At 42.7% G+C, this 20,368-nt stretch overlaps 1 protein-coding gene across 1 annotated transcript; it reads right to left on the bottom strand.

Moving 5' to 3' along the window:
- Positions 1-12,153: 12,153 nt before the first annotated feature.
- Positions 12,154-13,525, bottom strand: LOC121861574 (putative protein TPRXL). The gene is made up of 2 exons (XM_042359458.1): positions 12,987-13,525; positions 12,154-12,943 (listed from the first exon to the last, which is right to left on the bottom strand). Exons 1-2 carry the CDS (start codon positions 13,523-13,525, stop codon positions 12,154-12,156), a joined length of 1,329 nt encoding a protein of 442 aa, XP_042215392.1.
- Positions 13,526-20,368: the final 6,843 nt, after the last annotated feature.

The following is a 20,368-nucleotide window of genomic DNA, read 5'->3' as shown; positions in this document are numbered from 1 at the left end:
AGAGAGGGAGGAGGGAGGAGGAGAGGAGATGGCGGATGGAGGTAGGGAGGCGGAAGAAGGTAGAGGAAGGGAAGTAAGGTGGGGGGTGGAGGAAGGAGGGGGAAGGCCGAGGAGTTGGGAGGAAGGAATAAGAGTGGATGATGACGAGGGAGAGGAGGTGGGGAGGCAGAGAATTAGTGGAGAGATTTCGTGGTAGGTTGGCACTTTCTTCCCTCCCTCCTTCCCTCCCTTCCTCCCTCCCTCACTCCCTCCTCCTCCTCCTCTCTCCCTCCTCCTCCTCCTCTCTCCCTCTCTCCCTTCCTCCCTCACCCATCGTCATATCAACATCTTTATATCCACTCTGAGTTATATAGCCCCTTCCTCCTCGCCTCCCTCTGTTTCATCAACATTTCTCTCTCTACCTGTGTCATTATCAATTTTCTCTCTCTACCTGTTTCATCATCAACGTTTCTCTCTACCTGTTTCATCATCAACGTTTCTCTCTACCTGTTTTATCATCAATGTTTCTCTCTACCTGTTTCATCATCAACATTTCTCTCTCTACCTGTTTTATCATCAACGTTTCTCTCTACCTGTTTTATCATCAACGTTTCTCTCTACCTGTTTCATCATCAACATTTCTCTCTCTACCTGTGTCATTATCAATTTTCTCTCTCTACCTGTGTCATCATCAACGTTTCTCTCTACCTGTTTCATCATCAACGTTTCTCTCTACCTGTTTCATCATCAACGTTTCTCTCTACCTGTTTTATCATCAACGTTTCTCTCTACCTGTTTCATCATCAACGTTTCTCTCTCTACCTGTTTCATCATCAACGTTTCTCTCTCTACCTGTTTCATCATCAACGTTTCTCTGTTCAGCTGTTTCATGAAATTTAAGTTAAAACAAGAGTACGAGTGGTGATGTACTCAGGGATATTAAGCTTGAATGAGTACAGGTGAAGATGTACACAAGAAATACAAGTTTAAAGAACGGCGTACTAGTCGTGATGTACTCGAGGAGAGAATGCTTGTGATGTAGTGTGCCCAACAGAAAATAAACCAAGTACTCTAAATATGAATTACACAATGAAGAGTGCAAGTGATGTCGTACTCTGCCAGACAGTTCAAGAGAGATGTGATCGAGTGTTTTATTATCACGCACGCACGCTCACACACACACATTAAGAAACAAGATATATATATATATATATATATATATATATATATATATATATATATATATATATATATATATATATATATATATATATATACATTATCACTGTGGGTGCGCGTGATCTAGGTACTATGCTGATAACCACAAGGGAAGAAAGAAATATATATATATATATATATATATATATATATATATATATATATATATATATATATATATATATATATATATATATATATATATATATATATATATATATATATATAAAACGTCAGCAATGGACTTGCTACGTGGAAAGCGTAGTTTCATAACGAAGAGGAGAACCAGGGAAAACACAAACATCTTGACTAAGTTGGGTTTCTTTAATCACTAACGTCTCTGAAAAATCACTTTCCATCATCAGAGCATAGAAAACAAAAAGTTTAAAAAGTTTTAAAAATGCAGGTGATATACAATAAAAACGTAACACTATACGAAAATTTACCTTCCACAAAATTTAAAGAAAGAGCACTTCAATTTAAAACCGACAAATATGACGAGAGACTATATACAAAGCTAAAATCAGGAATAAAAATGTGAAATAAAAATATACAGGGTATATTACCTGAATTTAGACGAGCCTTAGTGTGAAAAACACAAGAGAGAGAAATAAAAACAAACTCACTCACAAACACGATATAGAAAACATATTAACATGCAACACCATTACCCCCCCCCCCCCTTGTAGGATTCGAACCCACTTCATCCGGACACCAACGCCAACATAAGGGCTCGAATCCCACACAGGGTAAATATAGTGTTATGTACCAGCTATCATAAATACATCACAGTATCTATAGTCTGAAGATAACATAATACATGATAACCGAATTATATTTTCGTTTAACTCACTGGTGTTTGGCACTTCATCCATATGGTATTGAAATTAGACATATCAAGGGTAAGGATAACATTATTGCTGATTCCCTCTCTAGGTCATATCAGGCAGATCTGATAACTGTGTGTTATGCATAGTGTAATGTACAGTGGTGCGTTGCACTGTACATAGTGAAATATTTTGTAGGCATGTTACCCTCAAGTTATGTAAATATAATATTTTGTATAATGATGTGTGAGAAGGGCTGGTATTTCATCCATAAAAATTTTTTCTGGATGTATATAGGTATTTTTGCAGCTTAATGTGGGAGTTGATTATTATTAATATTAGGTTTGTAGTCCCCTGGAGTATGGAGTGATGTCAGTCATTGGCTGGCCTTGGAGGTGGAAGGACGTTTGAGTTTGTCAGTGGTGGATTCCTTTTCAAATAGGGTTAAGTTGAGTATTATATTCAGTGCTGCTCTATTATTATTCATGGTGTGTAAAGTGCAATCAATTATTGTGCTGTAAGGTGGTTTATTGTTTATACACGGTGCCAATAGTAGTTGTTTATTCAGGATCATGTTTATTCTTTATTCTTTAATTTAATTTATCTTATGGAACCTACACACTTATTATGGTAATCTTTTGGTTATTAAATTTTATTTAAATATTTTGTAATGCGCATAATTCCAAACCTTCACTCCTGAACTGTTGGGATAAATAGAGGGCTGTGATTGAACCCAGGAATAAGATGTGCTGTGTTGCCAATTTGTTTTTTGTATACATATTTTTTTCTACATGTATGTAGGTATTTTTGTAGCTTAATGTGGAAGTTGATTAATATTAGTATTAGGTTTGTAGTCCCATTGCCAGAAGTTATGTATGGTGGCCTGGTTGTGTTTCCTATCAGATGAGGAAGGCATTGTTAGAAGAGAAAAAACTCAATCTTAAGACACTCTTACAGATTGTTAGGTCTATGGAGAATGTAGAAAGCCAAGCAGCAGATATGGGAGGCTAAGGAGAGTCTCAGGTTGCATTGGTGAAGAAAAATCAACCTTACATAAGTAATTTCAGTAATTTCAGACATAATAAAATACAGCGCAACTATAAGAGAGAATCACAACATAAACTAGAGAACAGGAGCAAGTAAAGTCATTTGGGTTTATATCGTCCAACTCACTGCCTTACGGAGTATCCAGTAGTACAGCACTATGGCAACAACCGATGGATCGTACATTCAATGGCCTTCAAGGAACATTTTGTTTTGTAGTTGATATATCAGTGGCCGGGAAAGATGTAACAGAGCATAGGGCGAGACTACAAGTTGTGTAAGAACGCATCCGAGAACATGGAATGAAGATCCGTAAAGACCAATTGCATTTACTTCAAGGTCACTAAATCAAGTAGAGAAAAATTATTCACAAATTGAGAAAGAGGCATTGGCACTTGTTTATGGAGTCAAGAAATTTCACATTTATCTGTATGGGAAGCAAAGATTCACTTTAGTTACAGATCACCAACCATTGCTTGCTATTTTGGGACCCAAAGCAGGATTACCTACATTAGTTGAGGGCAAGGTTGCATCGTTAGGCTGCTACATTAGCTACATACTCCTGTGATTTATAATACAGGACAACTGGTAAAATTGGGAATGCAGATGCTCTATCTCGTTTGCCTGTTGATCCAGCACCAGTTGAAACAGAGAGTACAGTAATGTTATTCAATACTTGTCTCCAAATTACCTCAACGATGATTGCACAATATACTAGACAAGATCCAATTTTATCAAGAGTACTGCAGGCTCTAATTTCTGGGAGAAATTTTATTTTTGAACATGATAACTATGATGCTTATTTTTCTGTGAATTAACTACTGAACAAGGATGTATCTAAGATGTGCTCGAGTAGTAATTCCGGACAGATTGAAAACTCGGGTACTGAAAGAAATTCATGCCGACCACCAAGGCATTGTGAGATCTAAGGCAATTGCCTGAAGTTATGTACGATGGCCTGGTGTAGATAAGGATATTGAGAGGCATGTACAACAATGTCCAGGTTGTGTGACCAATCAGAACAATCCCAAGGCAGCATGTTTACACCCATGGGAATTCCCTAGGAGAGCATGGTAAAGTTTACACATTGATTTTGCTGGTTCATGTTCTCGGATGCGTACTAACACAACTTGTAGTCTCGCCCTATGCTCTGTTACATCTTTCCCGGCCACTGATATATCATCTACAAAACAAAAGGTTCCTTGAAGGCCATTGAATGTACGATCCATCGGTTGTTGCCATAGTGCTGTACTACTGGATACTCCGTAAGGCAGTGAGTTGGACGATATAAACCCAAATGAGTGTTAAGTGTGCATAACTCCTTTGACTTGTCCTCCAAAAGATATTGTTGAAAAGTATGTTTTAAATCAATGATAGGTAGTAGGCAGCTACCAAACAGGGAGGTACTACTGCCTGGGAAGATATTGGAATCATAATGTGTTGTCTAATGGTAGACCCTGCTGCCATATGGCATCACGAAAATTGTGACCGAGTCTCAGGTTGCTCATCTGACTCTCTGCCTCATTTACACACATTTGCAGGTCTCAATTGTTTCTCTTACTTGACAAAACAACATACCTGTACATATAGTGTTTCTCACCTTAGCTTTCGTCTTTATTCAAGACATCTTATCCACGTTTTCATGATATATATATATATATATATATATATATATATATATATATATATATATATATATATATATATATATATATATATATATATATATATATATATATATATATATGCTGATAACCACAAGGAAACAAAAAAACACAAAGTTCCCAAGCGCTTTTGTGTAATTCACATCTTCACGGGCGAGTACAGACGGACAAGGGAATATTCTCACAGATTCCCTGGAGAACATTCCCTTGTCAGTCTCAAAAAAAAATTTTCATTAAACTTATCAAACTGTGTATTAAGGATTGTAAATTTGAATTCAATGGACAATATTATACTAAAAAATTTGGTCCACAGAGTAGGCAATACCTTTAAGTTCAGTATTTATAGGAAACCTACTAATGTGTGTTCATCTATTCATTATTATTCTGCCCACCATAATAGAGTCAAACAGTCAGTATTCTCATCAATATTTTTATGTGCTGTACGAATATGCAGTCCGGAATTCATTGATGAGGAATATAAATATATGTCTAATATTGGCTTGAACTTAAAATACCCTAGTTCTTTTATAGACTTAACATCGCTAAAATATTTTTTTATAGAACTGACCCTAAGCCTCCCCATGACAATTAGAATCTCTTAGTATTGCCTTTTAACAAAAATTTCTCTCAAATTCCTCTACAACTGAAAACCTGGAACGTAAATGTAACATTTAGTAACTCATGCACTGTAAAACAAATGTTAATTAAGAACTCCCCCACCAATGCAGGTGGCTGCATTTACAAGGTTCCTTGCGAGGAATGTAATATGTTCTACTTAGGCCAGACAGGTAAAGATCTTGTAACTAGACTTAAACAACATAAATATAGTGTTAAGACAGGCCAGGAATCCAATGCTCTGATCATTCACATGAGAGACAATTAGCATTGCATTGACTGGGATAATACCTCCTTAATATTACCTTGTAATTCAATTGTCAGTAGGAACATTATAGAATATAGTCTAATTAAACATACCGATTCTGTCAACATGAATTTGAGTAATGGCATGTACAAACTGGACAATTTTGTGATTAAGAAGATTTGTAACCAGGTGAGAAGGGTTGTTTCCCTCTACCTTATGACCTGAATATGGTGGACACCAGTTTTCCCTAGGGACTTGATCTCACTCTCCTGTACTGTATATATTAGCCTTGTCAATAATATAATTACTTCTTAGTCTGTCCTCACCCCTGAAGATGTGAATTTCACGAGAGCGCTTGGGAATTTCGTGTATTCTTGTTTCCTTGTGGTTGTCAGCATATACCTGGATCACGCGGACCTTCAGTGATTTATTTGCACACACAGACACACACACACACACACACACACACATATATATATATATATATATATATATATATATATATATATATATATATATATATATATATATATATATATATATATATATATATATATATATATATATATATATATATATATATATATATATATATATCATAAATTCGTATATCAACAAAGAAATTGCTTATATATATGAGATAAATTTAATTATATCGTGTTACATTTCGTTATAATTTATGAAAAAAAAAGCCAAATGCTCTCTCTCTCTCACACACACAGTCCTGTTATGTTCCGACCAATAAACATATGATATAAAAAATATGAATAATGATAATTATATTAACAAAAATGAATAATATTAATAGAGATAAATAAAACAGAAAAATATATACAATAAATATGAAAATATAGACATTACAAACAGGTGAGCAAAGGCAATGTGTCAGCCTAAATTGTCTTTCACATAACAATAAATTCGCACACTTTAATGGAGAGAGAGGCGGGGAGGAGGGTGGAAGAACAAGGCTACGGACCCAAAGTGACTGTGTGTGACGACGGGATGATAAACACTTACATAGAGACATGGAGGAAACACGTGCAGGTGGCCATTATATCCACCTCTCCAAGAATTGCAATCACGTATATAACCATGTTTGAGCTTATATGACACAGTGCAGGACCTACTCTCTCTCTCTCTCTCTTTCTCTGTCTCTCTCTCTCCCTCTCTCTCCCTCTCTCTCTCTTCCTCCTCCCTCCTCCTCTCTCTCTCCTCCCTCCTCTCTCTCTTCCTCCTCCCCCCTCTCTCTCTTCCTCTCCCCCCTCTCTCTCTTCCTCCTCCCTCTCTCTCTCTCTCTTCCTCCTCCCTCTCTCTCTCTTCCTCCTCCCCTCTCCTCTCTCTCTTCCTCCTCCCCCCCTCTCTCTCTTCTCCTCCCCCCCTCTCTCTCTCTTCCTCCTCCCCTCCTCTCTCTCTCCTCCTCCCCCTCTCTCTTCCTCCTCCCCCCCTCTCTCTCTCTTCCTCCTCCCCTCTCTCCTCTTCCTCCTCCCTCTCTCTCTCTCTTCCTCCTCTCCCTCTCTCTCTTCCTCCTCCCCCTCTCTCCTCCTCCCCTCTCTCTCTCTTCCTCCCTCCTCTCTCTCTCTTCCTCCTCCCCCCCCTCTCTCTCTTCCTCTCTCTCTCCTCTCTCTCTTCTCTTCCCCCCTCTCTCTCTTCCCTCCTCCTCTCTCTCTCTCTTCCTCCTCCCCTCTCTCTCTTCCTCCTCCTCTCTCTCTCTTCCTCCTCCCCCTCTCTCTCTCTTCCTCCTCCCCTCTCTCTCTCTTCCTCCTCCCCTCTCTCTCTTCCTCTCCCCCTCTCTCTTCCTCCTCCCCTCTCTCTCTTCCTCTCCCTCTCTCTCTCTCTTCTTCCTCCTCCTCTCTCTCTCTCTTCCTCCTCCCCTCTCTCTTCCTCCTCCCCCTCTCTCTCTCTTCCTCCTCCCCTCTCTCTCTTCCTCCTCCCCCTCTCTCTCTCTTCCCTCCCTCCCCCTCTCTCTCTTCCCTCCTCCCCTCCTCTCTCTCTCTTCCTCCTCCCCCTCTCTCTCTTCCTCCTCCCCTCCTCTCTCTTTCCTCCTCCCCCCTCTCTCTCTCTCTTCCTCCTCCCCCTCTCTCTCTTCCTCCTCCCTCTCTCTCTCTCTTCCTCCTCCCCTCTCTCTCTTCCTCCTCCCCCCTCTCTCTCTCTTCCTCCTCCCTCTCTCCCCCTCTCTCTTCCTCCTCCCCCCTCTCTCTCTTCCTCCTCCCTCTCTCTCTCTCTTCCTCCTCCCCCTCTCTCTCTTCCCTCCCCTCTCTCTCTCTCTCTCTTCCTCCTCCCCCCCTCTCTCTCTTCCTCCTCCCCTCTCTCTCTCTCTTCCTCCTCCCCCTCTCTCTCTTCCTCCTCCTCTCCTCTCTCTTCCTCCTCTCTCTCTCTTCCTCCTCCCCTCTCTCCTCTTTCTCTCTCTCTCTTCCTCCTCCCCTCTCTCTCTTCCTCCTCCCCTCCTCCCTCTCTCTCTCTCTTCCTCCTCCCCCCTCTCTCTCTTCCTCCTCCCTCTCTCTCTCTCTTCCTCCCTCCCCCCTCTCTCTCTTCCCCCTCCCCTCTCTCTCTCTCTCTCTTCCTCCTCCTCTCTCTCTTTCCTCCTCTCTCTCTCTCTTCTCCTCCCTCTCTCTCTCTCTCTTCTCCTCCCCCCTCTCTCTCTCTCTTCCTCCTCCCTCTCTCTCTCTTCCCTCCTCCCCCTCTCTTCCTCCTCCCTCTCTCTCTCTTCCTCCTCCTCTCTCTCTCTTCCTCCTCCCTCTCTCTCTCTCTTCCTCCCTCCCCCTCTCTCTTCTCCTCCTCTCTCTCTCTCCTCCTCCCTCCTCCCTCTCTCTCTCTCTTCCTCCTCCCCCCTCTTCCTCCTCCCCTCTCTCTCTCCCCTCCTCCTCTCTCTCTCTCTTCCTCCTCCCCCCTCTCTCTCTTCCTCCTCCCCCTCTCTCTCTCCCCTCCTCCCCCTCTCTCTCTCTCTCTTCCTCCTCCCTCTCTCTCTCTCTTCTTCCTCCTCCCTCTCTCTCTCTCTTCCCTCCTCCTCTCTCCTCCCCCCTCTCTCTCTTCCTCCTCCCCTCTCTCTCTCTCTTCCTCCTCCCCCCCTCTCTCTCTTCCTCCTCCTCTCTCTCTCTCTTCTCCTCCTCTCTCCTCCTTCCTCCTCCCTCTCTCTCTCTCTCTTCCTCTCTCTCTCTTCCTCCTCTCTCTTCCTCCTCCCCTCTCTCTCTTCCTCCTCCCCCCTCTCTCTCTTCCTCCTCCCCCCTCTCTCTCTCTTCCTCCTCCTCTCTCTCTCTTCCTCCTCCTCTCTCTCTCTCTTCTTCCTCCTCTCTCTCTCTCTTCCTCTCTCTCCCCTCTCCCCTCTCTCTCTCTCTTCCTCTCCCCCTCTCCCCCTCTCTCTTCCTCCTCCCTCTCTCTCTCTCTTCCTCCTCCCCCCTCTCTCTCTCTTCCTCCTCCCCCTCTCTCTTCCTCCTCCCCCCTCTCTCTTCCTCCTCCCCTCTCTCTCTCTTCCTCCTCCCCTCTCTCTCTTCCTCCTCCCTCTCTCTCTCTCTCTTCCTCCTCCCCCTCTCTCTCTTCCTCCCCTTCCCCTCTCTCTCTCTTCCTCCTTCCTCTCTCTCTTCCTCCTCCCCCTCTCTCTCTTCTCCTCCTCTCTCTCTTCCTCCTCCCCCTCTCTCTTCCTCCTCCCCTCTCTCTCTCTTCCTCCTCCCCTCTCTCTTCCTCCTTCCCTCTCTCTCTCTTCCTCCTCCCCCCTCTCTCTCTTCCTCCTCCCCTCTCTCCCCTTCCTCCTCCCTCTCTCTCTCTTCCTCCTCCCCCCCCCTCTCTCTCTTCCTCCTTCCTCTCTCTCCTTCCTCCTCCCCCTCTCTCTTCCTCCTCCCCCCTCTCTCTTCCTCCTTCCCCTCTCTCTCTCCTTCACCTTCAGAATGACAGTTAGTAAACAAATACACATTGCCACTCAAAGCACCTCGCCACACCTTGAACTATGCAATCCCATCTGGATACCGTGTGTGAGCTGCACACACTAAAGTCTGCCGTATCTTGTGTGCGCGATTGTGATTGTGATTGTTCATATTTCAGTAATCTATAATCCTGTGGTACGCTTCTCTTTCTTCTGTTCTTCCTTCCATTATTCCATTTTACTTTAAGTCTGTTTATCAGGGTTTTCTCCTGTTTTCTGTTTCTCTGTTGTCACTTAATTAAACACTATAATGGTTAATACAGTTACAGATTTGGGCTATTGTATTGTAGTTGTTATTCTCCGTACGATGATGTGATCACAATAGTGTGAATACTGTCCTCCCCCTCCTCTTCATATTCCTACTCCTACTATTACATTTTTTTAAACGTAGTCTCCAGCCTCCCCCAATAGCCACACCCCCGCCACCATTTTATTACCTTAATATTAAATATCCCAATACAAAGTAGCTACCCTAGCTGAGTTAGCTAAGCCGCAGATCTATGCAGCATTCAGTGAGTGTTGCCTCATAGTCAATATCAGCGACCGTTGTTGGTTTTGGAGCCGAAGATCTCGATCCCTGAGACAAAGCAATGCAGACCTAAGCAGAGGACAATCAACATCTCAACCAAGCTGCAACGTAACTTCTGGGATGCTGCTTCTGTTCGGATAACACCTAGGCCAGTCTTGCGTAGAAGCATCTTGCACTTGGTCCCATACCGCCAGAGGTTGTGAACACTAGAGGAGTGAAGCTGTCTTGATCCACGTTTTGAATTCTCTGCCAATACGCCCTGTTCTTGTCATTCTTGTTGCTCTTGAGTGCAGCATCGAGAGCTAGGTTACGGTGACATGCGGCCATGGGGTCCATCCTAATGTCAAAGAAGGCTCGCTCACCCCGCGTCCAGAATCCTCGAGCACTGACGTCCACACGGGCTTTGTTGGACGTGTTTGAGGTCCTGTGATGGAGATTTTCACCGTCCAATGGAGAGGTCGGTTCCACCGTGACGTCGTGACAGATTTCCTTCAACATATTTACTATGAGATCCCTTACTTCGTCTTGCCTCATGCACATCCCCTTTCTTACCATGGCATCGACCATGGCGTGGTCGATGTCGTAGGAAGGCACACGCATTGGGAATTCTTTTACTAACCAACCATACCTTAGACTACTTAGAGCAACGGCATCTGTGAATTCTTGTTTATTAAGGCTGAAACCTTTTACCCTTATCGGTAACGTTGTTAGCCAGTTCGAGGAGCCGACCTCCTGCGCTATCGCTACTTTTTTTTCACGTTCTCTGACAACTGCAGCATCAGTGTTGAAGCTTATCACTTTGGGTGTGCTGTCGTTCTTTTGTAATAGACCATCGAATCTTGTTTAATTCGTTGGTATCCACCTGACTTGCTGCATTCTGAGATATTATGTGCTCAGTAAGGGGCCGCCGTGAGCTTGACAGAGTTCAGATGTTCGGTGGCAGCAAACTCCTGCATATTAATCAATCCCAATCCTCCCAGTCTCGGTGGTAACGCAGTGACCTTTCTGCCGGGGTTAAGTAATGGCTTTTCACTGGTGTTGGAATAAAAGCGACCTTGATGGTTTCTTCTGAAGGCGGATGAGGTGTCTGATATCAAAGTAACTCCAGCGATGCTCGACTCCATGGGTGAATACCGCAAACGCTGCATTTGGCTCAGTTTTAGCAACATCCGACAGAGCTTGGATTTCCTTCACCCACTCATTTCACTCCATTACGTACTCGGTCTTGAAATCGTTCGTGCCCATTACAGAACCTAGATACTACTACTACTACTACTACCGGACCTAGATACTACTACTACTACTACCACTACTACTACTACTACTACCTGTAATAATAATAATAAGTTATAATAATAAGACTAATAATAACAGCAATATTAACAACTATAACAATAACATCCCTTCATTCATCACTAATACAACACAAACAACGATACAAAAAATAAACTCCCAAATCTCACTGGTAAAAACACCCACCTCTTCAAAACCTCCATGAAAATACACACAAAAAAAGATAAAAACCCGCTCACCTAAAAAACAAAAAAAAACGTAAGGTAATATTAGCATCGTTCAGCCGGGCCAGATCCCCTACCCGCCGCCACCCCTCGCTTACCACCCCAACATCTGCCATTACTCTCATACTCCTTCCTGTGTTTTGATTTTTGTTTCCCTCTAACATGGAAATGATAGAATGTTTACAATTGCCTCTAGGTTAATTATACGGTTCGTTTTATTCAACGGTAAAGAGAAAAACTTATTGTAGTGTTATGAACTGAAGTTGTTTTATATGCCTGAGTCTCTAAAGAAAGCTGGAATGAGTCTCTGAACTACTGGAGTGAGTCTCAGAACTGCTGGAGTGAGTCTCTGAACTACTGGAGTGAGTCTCAGAACTGCTGGAGTGAGTCTCTGAACTGCTGGAGTGAGTGCCTGAACTGCTGGAGTGAGTCTCAGAACTGCTGGAGTGAGTCTCTGACCGGCTGGGGTGAGTACCTGAACTGCTGGAGTGAGTCTCTGAACTGCTGGAGTGAGTGCCTGAACTACTGGAGTGAGTCTCTGAACCTGCTGGAGGAGTCTCCCCAGAACTGCTGGATTTCTCTGAACAGCTGGAATGAGTCTCAGAACTGCTGGAGTGAGCGCCCTGAACTGCTGGAGTGAGTCTCAGAACTACTGAGTGGAGTGCCTGAACTGCTAGGAGTGAGTCTCTGAACTGCTGGAGGAGTGCCTGAACTAGAGTGAGTCTCTGAGCTGCTGGATTTCTGAACAGCTGGAATGAGTCTCAGAACCGCTGAGTGAGTCTCTCGAACTGCTGGAGGAGTGCCTGAACTGCTAGGAGGGAGTCTCTGAACTGCTGGAGTGAGTCTCAGAACTGCTGGATTTCTCTGAACAGCTGGAATGAGCTCCCAGAACTGCTGAGTGAGTCTCTGAACTGTTGGAGTGAGTCTCAGAACTACTGGAGGAGTCTCTGAACTGCTGGAGTGAGTCTCTGGTCTGCTGGAGTGAGTCTCAGAACTGCTGGATTGAGTCTCTGAACAGCTGGAGTGAGTCTCAGAACTGCTGGAGTGAGTCTCTGAACTGCTGGAGTGAGTCTCAGAACTGCTGGAGTGAGTCTCTGAACTACTGGAGTGAGTCTCAGAACTGCTGGAGTGAGTCTCTGAACTGCTGGAGTGAGTGCCTGAACTGCTGGAGTGAGTGCCTGAACTGCTGGAGTGAGTCCCTGAACTGCTGGAGGAGTGCCTGAACTGCTGGAGGAGCCCCAGAACTGCTGAGTGAGTCTCTGAACAGCTGGGGTGAGTACTTGAACCGGTTGGAGGAGGCCTTGAACCAAGGAGAGGAGTTCCCTGAACTGCTGGAGTGAGTCTCAGAACTGCTGGATTGGAGTCTCTGGTAGCTGGAGGAGTCTCAGAACTGCTGAGTGAAAGGCCCTGAACTGCTGGAGGAGTCTCAGAACTGCTGGAGTGAGCTCCCTGAATCCACTGGAGTGAGTCTCAGAACTGCTGGAGGAGTCTCTGAACTGCTGGAGGAGGCCTGAACTGCTGGAGGAGTGCCTGAACTGCTGGAGTGAGTCTCTGAACTGCTGGCGTGAGTGCCTGAACTGCTGGAGGAATTCCTTGAACTGCTGGAGTGAGTGCCTGAATTGCTAGAGTGAGTCTCAGAACTGCTGGATTGAGTCTCTGAACAGCTGGAGTGAGTCTCAGAACTGCTGGAGTGAGTCTCTGAACTGCTGGGGTGAGTCTCAGAACTGCTGGAGTGAGTCTCTGAACAGCTGGAGTGAGGCTCAAAACTGCTGGAGTGAGTCTCAGAACTGCTGGAGTGAGTGTATGAACTACGGGAAGAGTTTGAACTCCTGGGATGAGTCTCTAAACTATTGGAATGAATCCGAACTTCTGAGGTTAGTCTCTGAATAACTGGAGTGAGTCTCTGAACTGCAGGGAATGAGTCTCTATACTGTTCACTTACACATAAAAGACTCTGTAATATCTCCTTCATGTTTGGTACAGTTTCCAACGGTGTCCCTTGGCTGTACACTGTTATCAAGTATAGCTGGTCAGTGTATCCTGCCAGTATTACCAACCAAGAAGGAAGAACAATTTTAAGATAGATTGTCACATTATTCCAAACTGCCCGATATGAACAGTGCAGTAAATGTAGTCGGCACTACAGTCGACCACCCTCACCTCCCCAATTATAAAGTCGGGTATCCATTCACAGCTGAGTCGACTTTGGGTGACCCGGACGCGAACCAACGAACCTTAGGACGGGAAGTGAGTACTGTATCTACTAGCAGTGTTAAGCAGATGTTATTGAGGCCAGAATGCTAGTAGTTTTGACAGGTCTCAGGTGGTGATTTTTTCCTCTAACGAACGAAGACAACGAGGAAGAGAACGACGAAGATAAAGACTTAGATAACAACGAAGGCACCGATAAAGACAATAACGAAAACACTACCGAAGACAATGACAAAATAACAAACACACATAAGAGGAACTTTGTGTTGGTGAATTTAAAATCAAGTGGAGAAGTTTCTGGGCTACCACTAAGTTTTCCCTCTCCCCTCACACCTCCCCCATCCTCCCATTCCCTCACCCCCTCCAATTCCTCCACCAATCACCCCCTGTACCATTCCTCCCTTGCCCCCACCACATCTCCACCATTCACCATCCCCGTCCCATCTAACGCCCTCCACCACCCTGTGCACCATGCCTCCACCCTCTTCCACTACTCCACCCACATCTCACTCCTTCCCTCACCCCCTCTCCCTCCCTCTCCAGGATGATGGCTGTCTGGGTCTAGTTCCACTTAATGGCTAACTTATGGTACCTTGCTAGCGGGTGTTGTTCTTGTTTGCTGGTGTTGTTCCTGTTAGCTGGTGTTGTTCCCGTTAGCTGGTGTTGTTCCCGTTAGCTGGTGTTGTTCCTGTTAGCTGGTGTTGTTCCTGTTAGCTGGTGTTGTTCCCGTTAGCTGGTGTTGTTCCTGTTAGCCGATGTTGTTCCTGTTAGCTAATGTTGTTCCTGTTAACTGATGTTGTTAGCCGGTGTTGTTCCTGTTAGCTGACGGTTACTAAAAGCTACCGTTGAAGAAGATGAAGAAGAAGAGGAGGAGGTGGACATGGATGATGTCATGCAGGAGGAAGACTTGGATGAGGAGGAGGAGGAGGAGGATGAGGAGACGCAAGAAGAAAGAAAGAAGACGAGAGAAAAAAAGATCAATCAGAAGACGAAAAAAAGAAAACAAGAAACAAGGAGAAGAAAAAACATAAGAACAACAACAATATCAACAACAACAATAACAACAAAACAACAACAACAGCAACAACAGAGAGGGTTATATCCAGCACGACACAAATAGTGCTAAACGCGGCAGCTGAGGTACACGTGCCGGCTAACATGTTAATATTGCCCAGTGATTTTAACTTCCCGCTAACTACCGAATCCTAAGAACGTCATGCTAAGTTAAGACCTACTCCTGAGGGGCTGCGGGAGGCGGAGGAATAAGAGGAGGGGCTGCGGGAGGCGGAGGAGCAGGAGGAGGGACTGCGGGAGGCGAAGGAGCAGGAGAATGCAGAGCAGAGGAGGAGGAGGGGGCTGAGAGGCGGAGGAGGAGGAGGAGGGCTGAGAGGCAGGAAGAGCAGGAGGGAGCTGCAGGAGCGGAGGAGAGGGGGCTGCTGGGAGGCGGAGGAGGAGGAGGGAGCTGCAGGCAGGAGGGAGGAAGAGGAGCCGAGAGGAGGCGGAGGAGGGGCTGCAGGAGGCGGAGGAGGAGGAGGAGGGAGCTGCAGGAGGAGGAGGAGAAGGAGGGCTGAGGAGGCGGAGGAGGAGGAGGAGGCTGCAGGAGGCAGAGGAGGAGGAGGAAGGACTGCAGGAGGCCGGAGGAGGAGCTGGGAGGAGGAGAAAGAGGAGGAGAGGAAGAAATAGAGGAGGGCTGATGATGATGAGGATGAGGAGGAGGAGGAAATATAGGAGCAGAAGGGGGAGTAGTAGGAGCAGGAGGAGTAGGAGGCGCTGTGAAAAAAAAAGAGTGGAGGAAGTCGATAAAAAATAAATCGTTAATTTGGTCCTATAAACGAGAAGTTTTTTTTAGGATTTTTGATGGTCTATGTTGGTCTTCAGCGGTCTTTTGGGGTTTGAAGGAGTCTTTGGGGTTCTTTGGATATCTTCTGGGGTCTTAAGAAGTCTTTGGTAGGTCTTTTTGGTGTCCTTTCGGGGTATATGTGGATGGATCTTTAGCAGTTATTTGAAGTCAGAAGGAGTCTTTGGGTTCTTTAGAAGACCTTTTGGGGGTCTTTATGGTGGTCTTTTAGAATATTTCGGGCCTTTTGAGGTTTTTGGGTGTATTTCAGGGTTTGGGTGTCATTGTGGGGGGGTCTTTGGGTGTTTGTTTTTTTGGTGGTCTTTAAGTCATGGGAGTCTCCAGGTGGGGATTTGATGGGTTACTCAGCACAGTTTATATATAATAATCAACACTTCACTACAGTTTACCTTTTGCTGTAATCACTCAAACCGAACCAAACCAAACCAAACCGAGCCAAACCAAACTAAACCAAACCGAACCAAACCAAACCGAACCGAACCGAGCCGAACCGAGCCAAACCAAACTAAACCAAACCGAACCGAACCGAACCGAACCGAGCCAAACCAAACCAAACCAAACCAAACCTAACCAAACCAAATACTCAAAATTCACAACAAAAAACGAAATATTTCAAACCATATATATACTATTTATTTGACGTCTTCGTGATGGTATTAAACTCCTCATAACATAAAACAACAGAAACAACAACAATTTATTTATATTTTTAGTGGATGAGGAGTGGCAGCCAACGAGTCCCTCACCGCATAAAATCCCAGTCAAAGCTAAAACGAGATTTAACATCCAGGTTTACACTGCAGGTGGCTCCCGATGCGTCAGAGAACTCATTAAGTTTTGTATGACTAAGCATTAAATGGCCAGAATTTACACAGCTGGCCCGGGGCTTTGTTCCGTTGAGTTTAATGGACATTGTCGATTCTGAATACCAATCAGTCTCTCTCGCGTCAGGTTTGAGAACTCGCTATACGGAAGTCGGCTTTACATGTGATATTTAACTTAATCTATAATCTACACAGGTTAAATCATCGGCGCCAAAGGATTAAACAATCTTGCTCAAATGGTTAAATCATCTTCCTCAAAGGGTTAAACCATCTTGCTCAAGGGGTTAAACAATCTTCCTCAAAGGGTTAAACCATCTTCCTCAAAGGGTTAAACCATCTTCATCAAAGGGTTCAGCCATCTTCCTCAAAGGGTTCAAACATCTTCCTCAAAGGGTTAAACCATCTTCCTCAAAGGGTTAAACCATCTTCCTCAAAGGGTTAAACCATCTTCATCAAAGGGTTATACTATAGTCTTTAAGGGATTAAACTATATTATTCAAAGAGTTAAACCATCATCTTCAAAAGGTTAAGCCATAGGTGTCAAAGGATTAAACCAACATCATGAAAGGATTAAACCCAAATCATTTAAGGGTTAAAACAAAAATCCCCAAACGGTTAAACCAACATCCTTATCTTACAAATGAGATTGACCTTTATATTGTATGAAGGAGTTCCTAGGTGAGCAGCCAACTGATTGTTCCTTGTCATTAAAGTAGTCTCCTTCATCAACTCACTAAACTTTTCAGGTACACTTTAGTATAAAGAACATCAGCCCTAAAACTAACCTAACCTCACCTAACCTAATCTAATCTAACTTAACCTAACCTAACCTAACTAACCAACCAACCAACCTAATCTAACCCAACCTAACAATCTTCTAACAACCCAAAACACCCCCAATCTAATCTAACTAACCAACAACCCAACAATGAATCTAATCTAACCAACCAACCCAAAACAACCTAACCTCACTAATCACCATCCCACCCAAACTAATCAACTAACTCCTCCACCCAACAACTAACCAACATCAATCAAAACCAACCAATCCATGAGTGAATTAAGATGGTATTAAAATTAGATGAAGAGAGAGGAAGGGAGATAGATGGGCAAATTGGAGGGAGGGGAGGAGGGGAGGAGATAGGATGGCAAATTGGGAGGGAGGGAGGGAGGAGGAGGGAGGAGGGAGGGAGGGAGGGAGGGAAGGGAGATAGATGGCAAAATGGGAGGGAGGGAGGGAAGGGAGATAGATGGCAACTGGAGGAGGAGGAAGGGAGATAGATGGCAAAATTGGGAGGGAGGAGGGAGGGGGAAGGGAGATAGATGGCAAATTGGGAGGGAGGAGGAAGGGAGATAGATGGCAAATTGGGAGGAGGGGAGGAAGGGAGATAGATGGCAAATTAGAGGGAGAGAGGGAGGGAGGAGGGAGGGGAAGGGAGATAGATGGCAAATTGGGAGGGAGGAGGGGAAGGGAGGGAGGAAGGGAGGGAGGAGGGGAGGGGGAGGGAGGTAGGGGGAAGGAAGAGGAGGAGAGAAGTAGAGGGAGGAGAGAAAAGCATGACCACTAACTGGTGATCAAATATCAAATTGTTTTTTCCCTCAGTACAGTTCCAGCTGATATGAACTTTGATGGATGGAAATATATATAATATACTTTTATGTATTTTTCATATATTAAATGTTATAATCTACACTCGTTGTTCTTAAGAAGTCCCATTCGCGGTGGAGGAGGTGAGTCAGTGTCATATCAGGTCAGTAGTCACGCTTATAGGAGCATAGGAGGAGAAAGAGGACGAAAGGAGAAAGGAAATGAATGAGAAAGGAGGGGAGGAGGAGAAGAATGAAGGAGGAAGGAAAGGAGGGAGGAAGAAATAAATATAAATAATAAGAAAAGGAAGCAAGGGAAGGAGAAAGAAGGAAAAAAAAGAAATCTATCAGGAATGAGAGGATAGAGAAGGAAGAAAAAGAAGGAGAAGCTACAAAAGCATGAAGAAACGAAAAAGAGAAAGAGAGGAGAACAGGAAGAAGTGAAGAATAGAGAAAAAAAATCAGGGAGAAAGGAGGAGGAGAAAAGAAGAATGAAAAGAAATGGAGAGAAAAAATCAGGAAGAAGTGAGATGAGAGAGGAGAGAAAACAGGAGGATACTGCTGGAGCAAAGGTAAGAGGGGATAAAATGAAAGACAGGAGGATGGAAAAAGACAAAGAGCAAACAAAAACGAAGGACAGAAAAAAGGGAGAAAGGAGGTAGAAAAAAAAGAAGGAAGAAGAATTGGGAAGGAAAGCATGGAAGTATAACCCGAAGAAAGAAAAAAATAAATAAATAAATAATAATAAAATAAATAAAGAAGAAGAAAAATAAAGAAGAAGAAGAAGAAGAAGAAGAAGAAAAAAAAAAAAAAGAAAAGAAGAAGAAAATAAAAAAAGAAATAAAAAGAAGAAGAAGAAAGAAAAATAAAAAAAAAAACAAATAAAAAAAAACAAAAAAAAATAAACAAAATAAAAATAAATAAAATAACATAAAGAAGAAGAAGAAGAAGAAGAAAAAGAAGAAGAAGAAGAAGAAGAAGAAGAAGAAGAAGAAGAAAGAAGGAAGAAGAAGAAGAAGAAGAAGAAGAAGAAATAAAAGAAGCAAAAGAAAAAAAATAATAATAAAAAAAATAAAAAAATAAAAAAAGAAAAAGCAAAGAAGAAGAAGAAAGAAAGAAGAAGAAGAAGAAATAAATAAAAAAAATAAAGAAGAAGAAGAAGAAGAAGAAGAAGAAGAAGAAGTGGAAGAAGAAGAAGAAATAAATAAAGTAAAATAAATAAATAAATAATAAATAGCTAGAAGGGTAATAAATAAAACAGCAAAAGAAGAAGAAGAAGAAGAAGGAAGCAGCTGAAATAAAGGAAAGAAGCTAAATAAAGAAGGAAATAAATAAGAATAAATAGCTAGAAGAAGAAGAAGGCCAACAGTCAAAAGAAGAAGAAGAAGAAGAAGAAGAAGAAGAAATGAAGAAGAAGAAGGAATAAAGGAAGAAGAAGAAGAATAAAGTAATAAAGAAGAAAGAAAAGAAAGAGAAGAAGGAAGAAGAAGAAGAAAATAAGAAGAAAAGTAAGAATAAAAAGAAGAAAAGAAGAAAAGAAAAGAAATAAAAGGAAAGAAAAGAAAATAAAAGAAAGAAAAAAAAGAAGAAGAAGAAGAAGAAGAAAAAATAAAAAAAAGCAGAAGAAATAAAGAAGAAGAAAAGAAACAAAAGAAAAGAAGAAGAAAAGAAGAAAAGAAGAAAGTAAAGGAAGAAAAGAAGAATAAGAAAAAGAAGAAGAATAAATAAGAAAATAAACAAAGGAAAAAGAAGGAAGGAAAGAAGAAAAAGAAGAAGAAGAAGAAGGAAGGAAGAAGAAATAAACAAACAAACAAAAAATAAAAGCTAAATAAACAGAAATAAAAAAAATAGCTTAAATAAAAAGGAAAATAAAAGAAGAAAAGAATTAAATAAATAAATAAATAAATAAAGAAGAAGAAACAAGAAGAAGAAGAAGAAGAAGAAAAAAATAAAAATGAAGAAAAAGAAGAAGAAGAAGAAGAAGAAGAAGAAGAATAAGAAGAAGAAAAGAAGAAAATAGCAAATAAGGAACAAAATAAATAAATAAAGAAAGAAAGAAGAAGAAAAGAAGAAAAAGAAATAAAGCAATAAAGAAATAAAGACAAATAAAGCAGCTGAACAGCTAAAAGAAGAAGAAGAAGAAATAAAGAAGAAGAAGAAGAAGGAAATAAAGAAGAAGAAGAAGAAGAAGGTGAAGAAGAAGAAGAAGGGCTAAAGGAAAGAAGAAGAAGAAGAAGAAGAAGAAATAAAGAAATAAAGAAGAAGAAGTGGGGTGCCAGGGCTACAGTAAAGGAATAAATAGCTGAAGAAGAAGAAGAAGAAGAAGAAGGTAGTA

The sequence above is a fragment of the Homarus americanus genome, unplaced genomic scaffold (assembly GCF_018991925.1).
Source record: "Homarus americanus isolate GMGI-L3 unplaced genomic scaffold, GMGI_Hamer_2.0 scaffold24260, whole genome shotgun sequence".
NCBI classification, from domain to species: domain Eukaryota; kingdom Metazoa; phylum Arthropoda; class Malacostraca; order Decapoda; family Nephropidae; genus Homarus; species Homarus americanus.
This window is presented reverse-complemented; position numbering and strand designations above follow the sequence as displayed.

Coding starts and splice junctions, on each gene's coding strand:
- LOC121861574 (XM_042359458.1), bottom strand. CDS start 13,525: ATGAAGGAGATATTACAGAGTCTTTTATGTGTAAGTGAACAGTATAGA. Junction 12,944..12,986: donor TCAGGGAGCTCACTCCAGCA/GTTCTGAGACTC, acceptor TTCACTCAGCAG/TTCTGAGACTCCTCCAGCTA.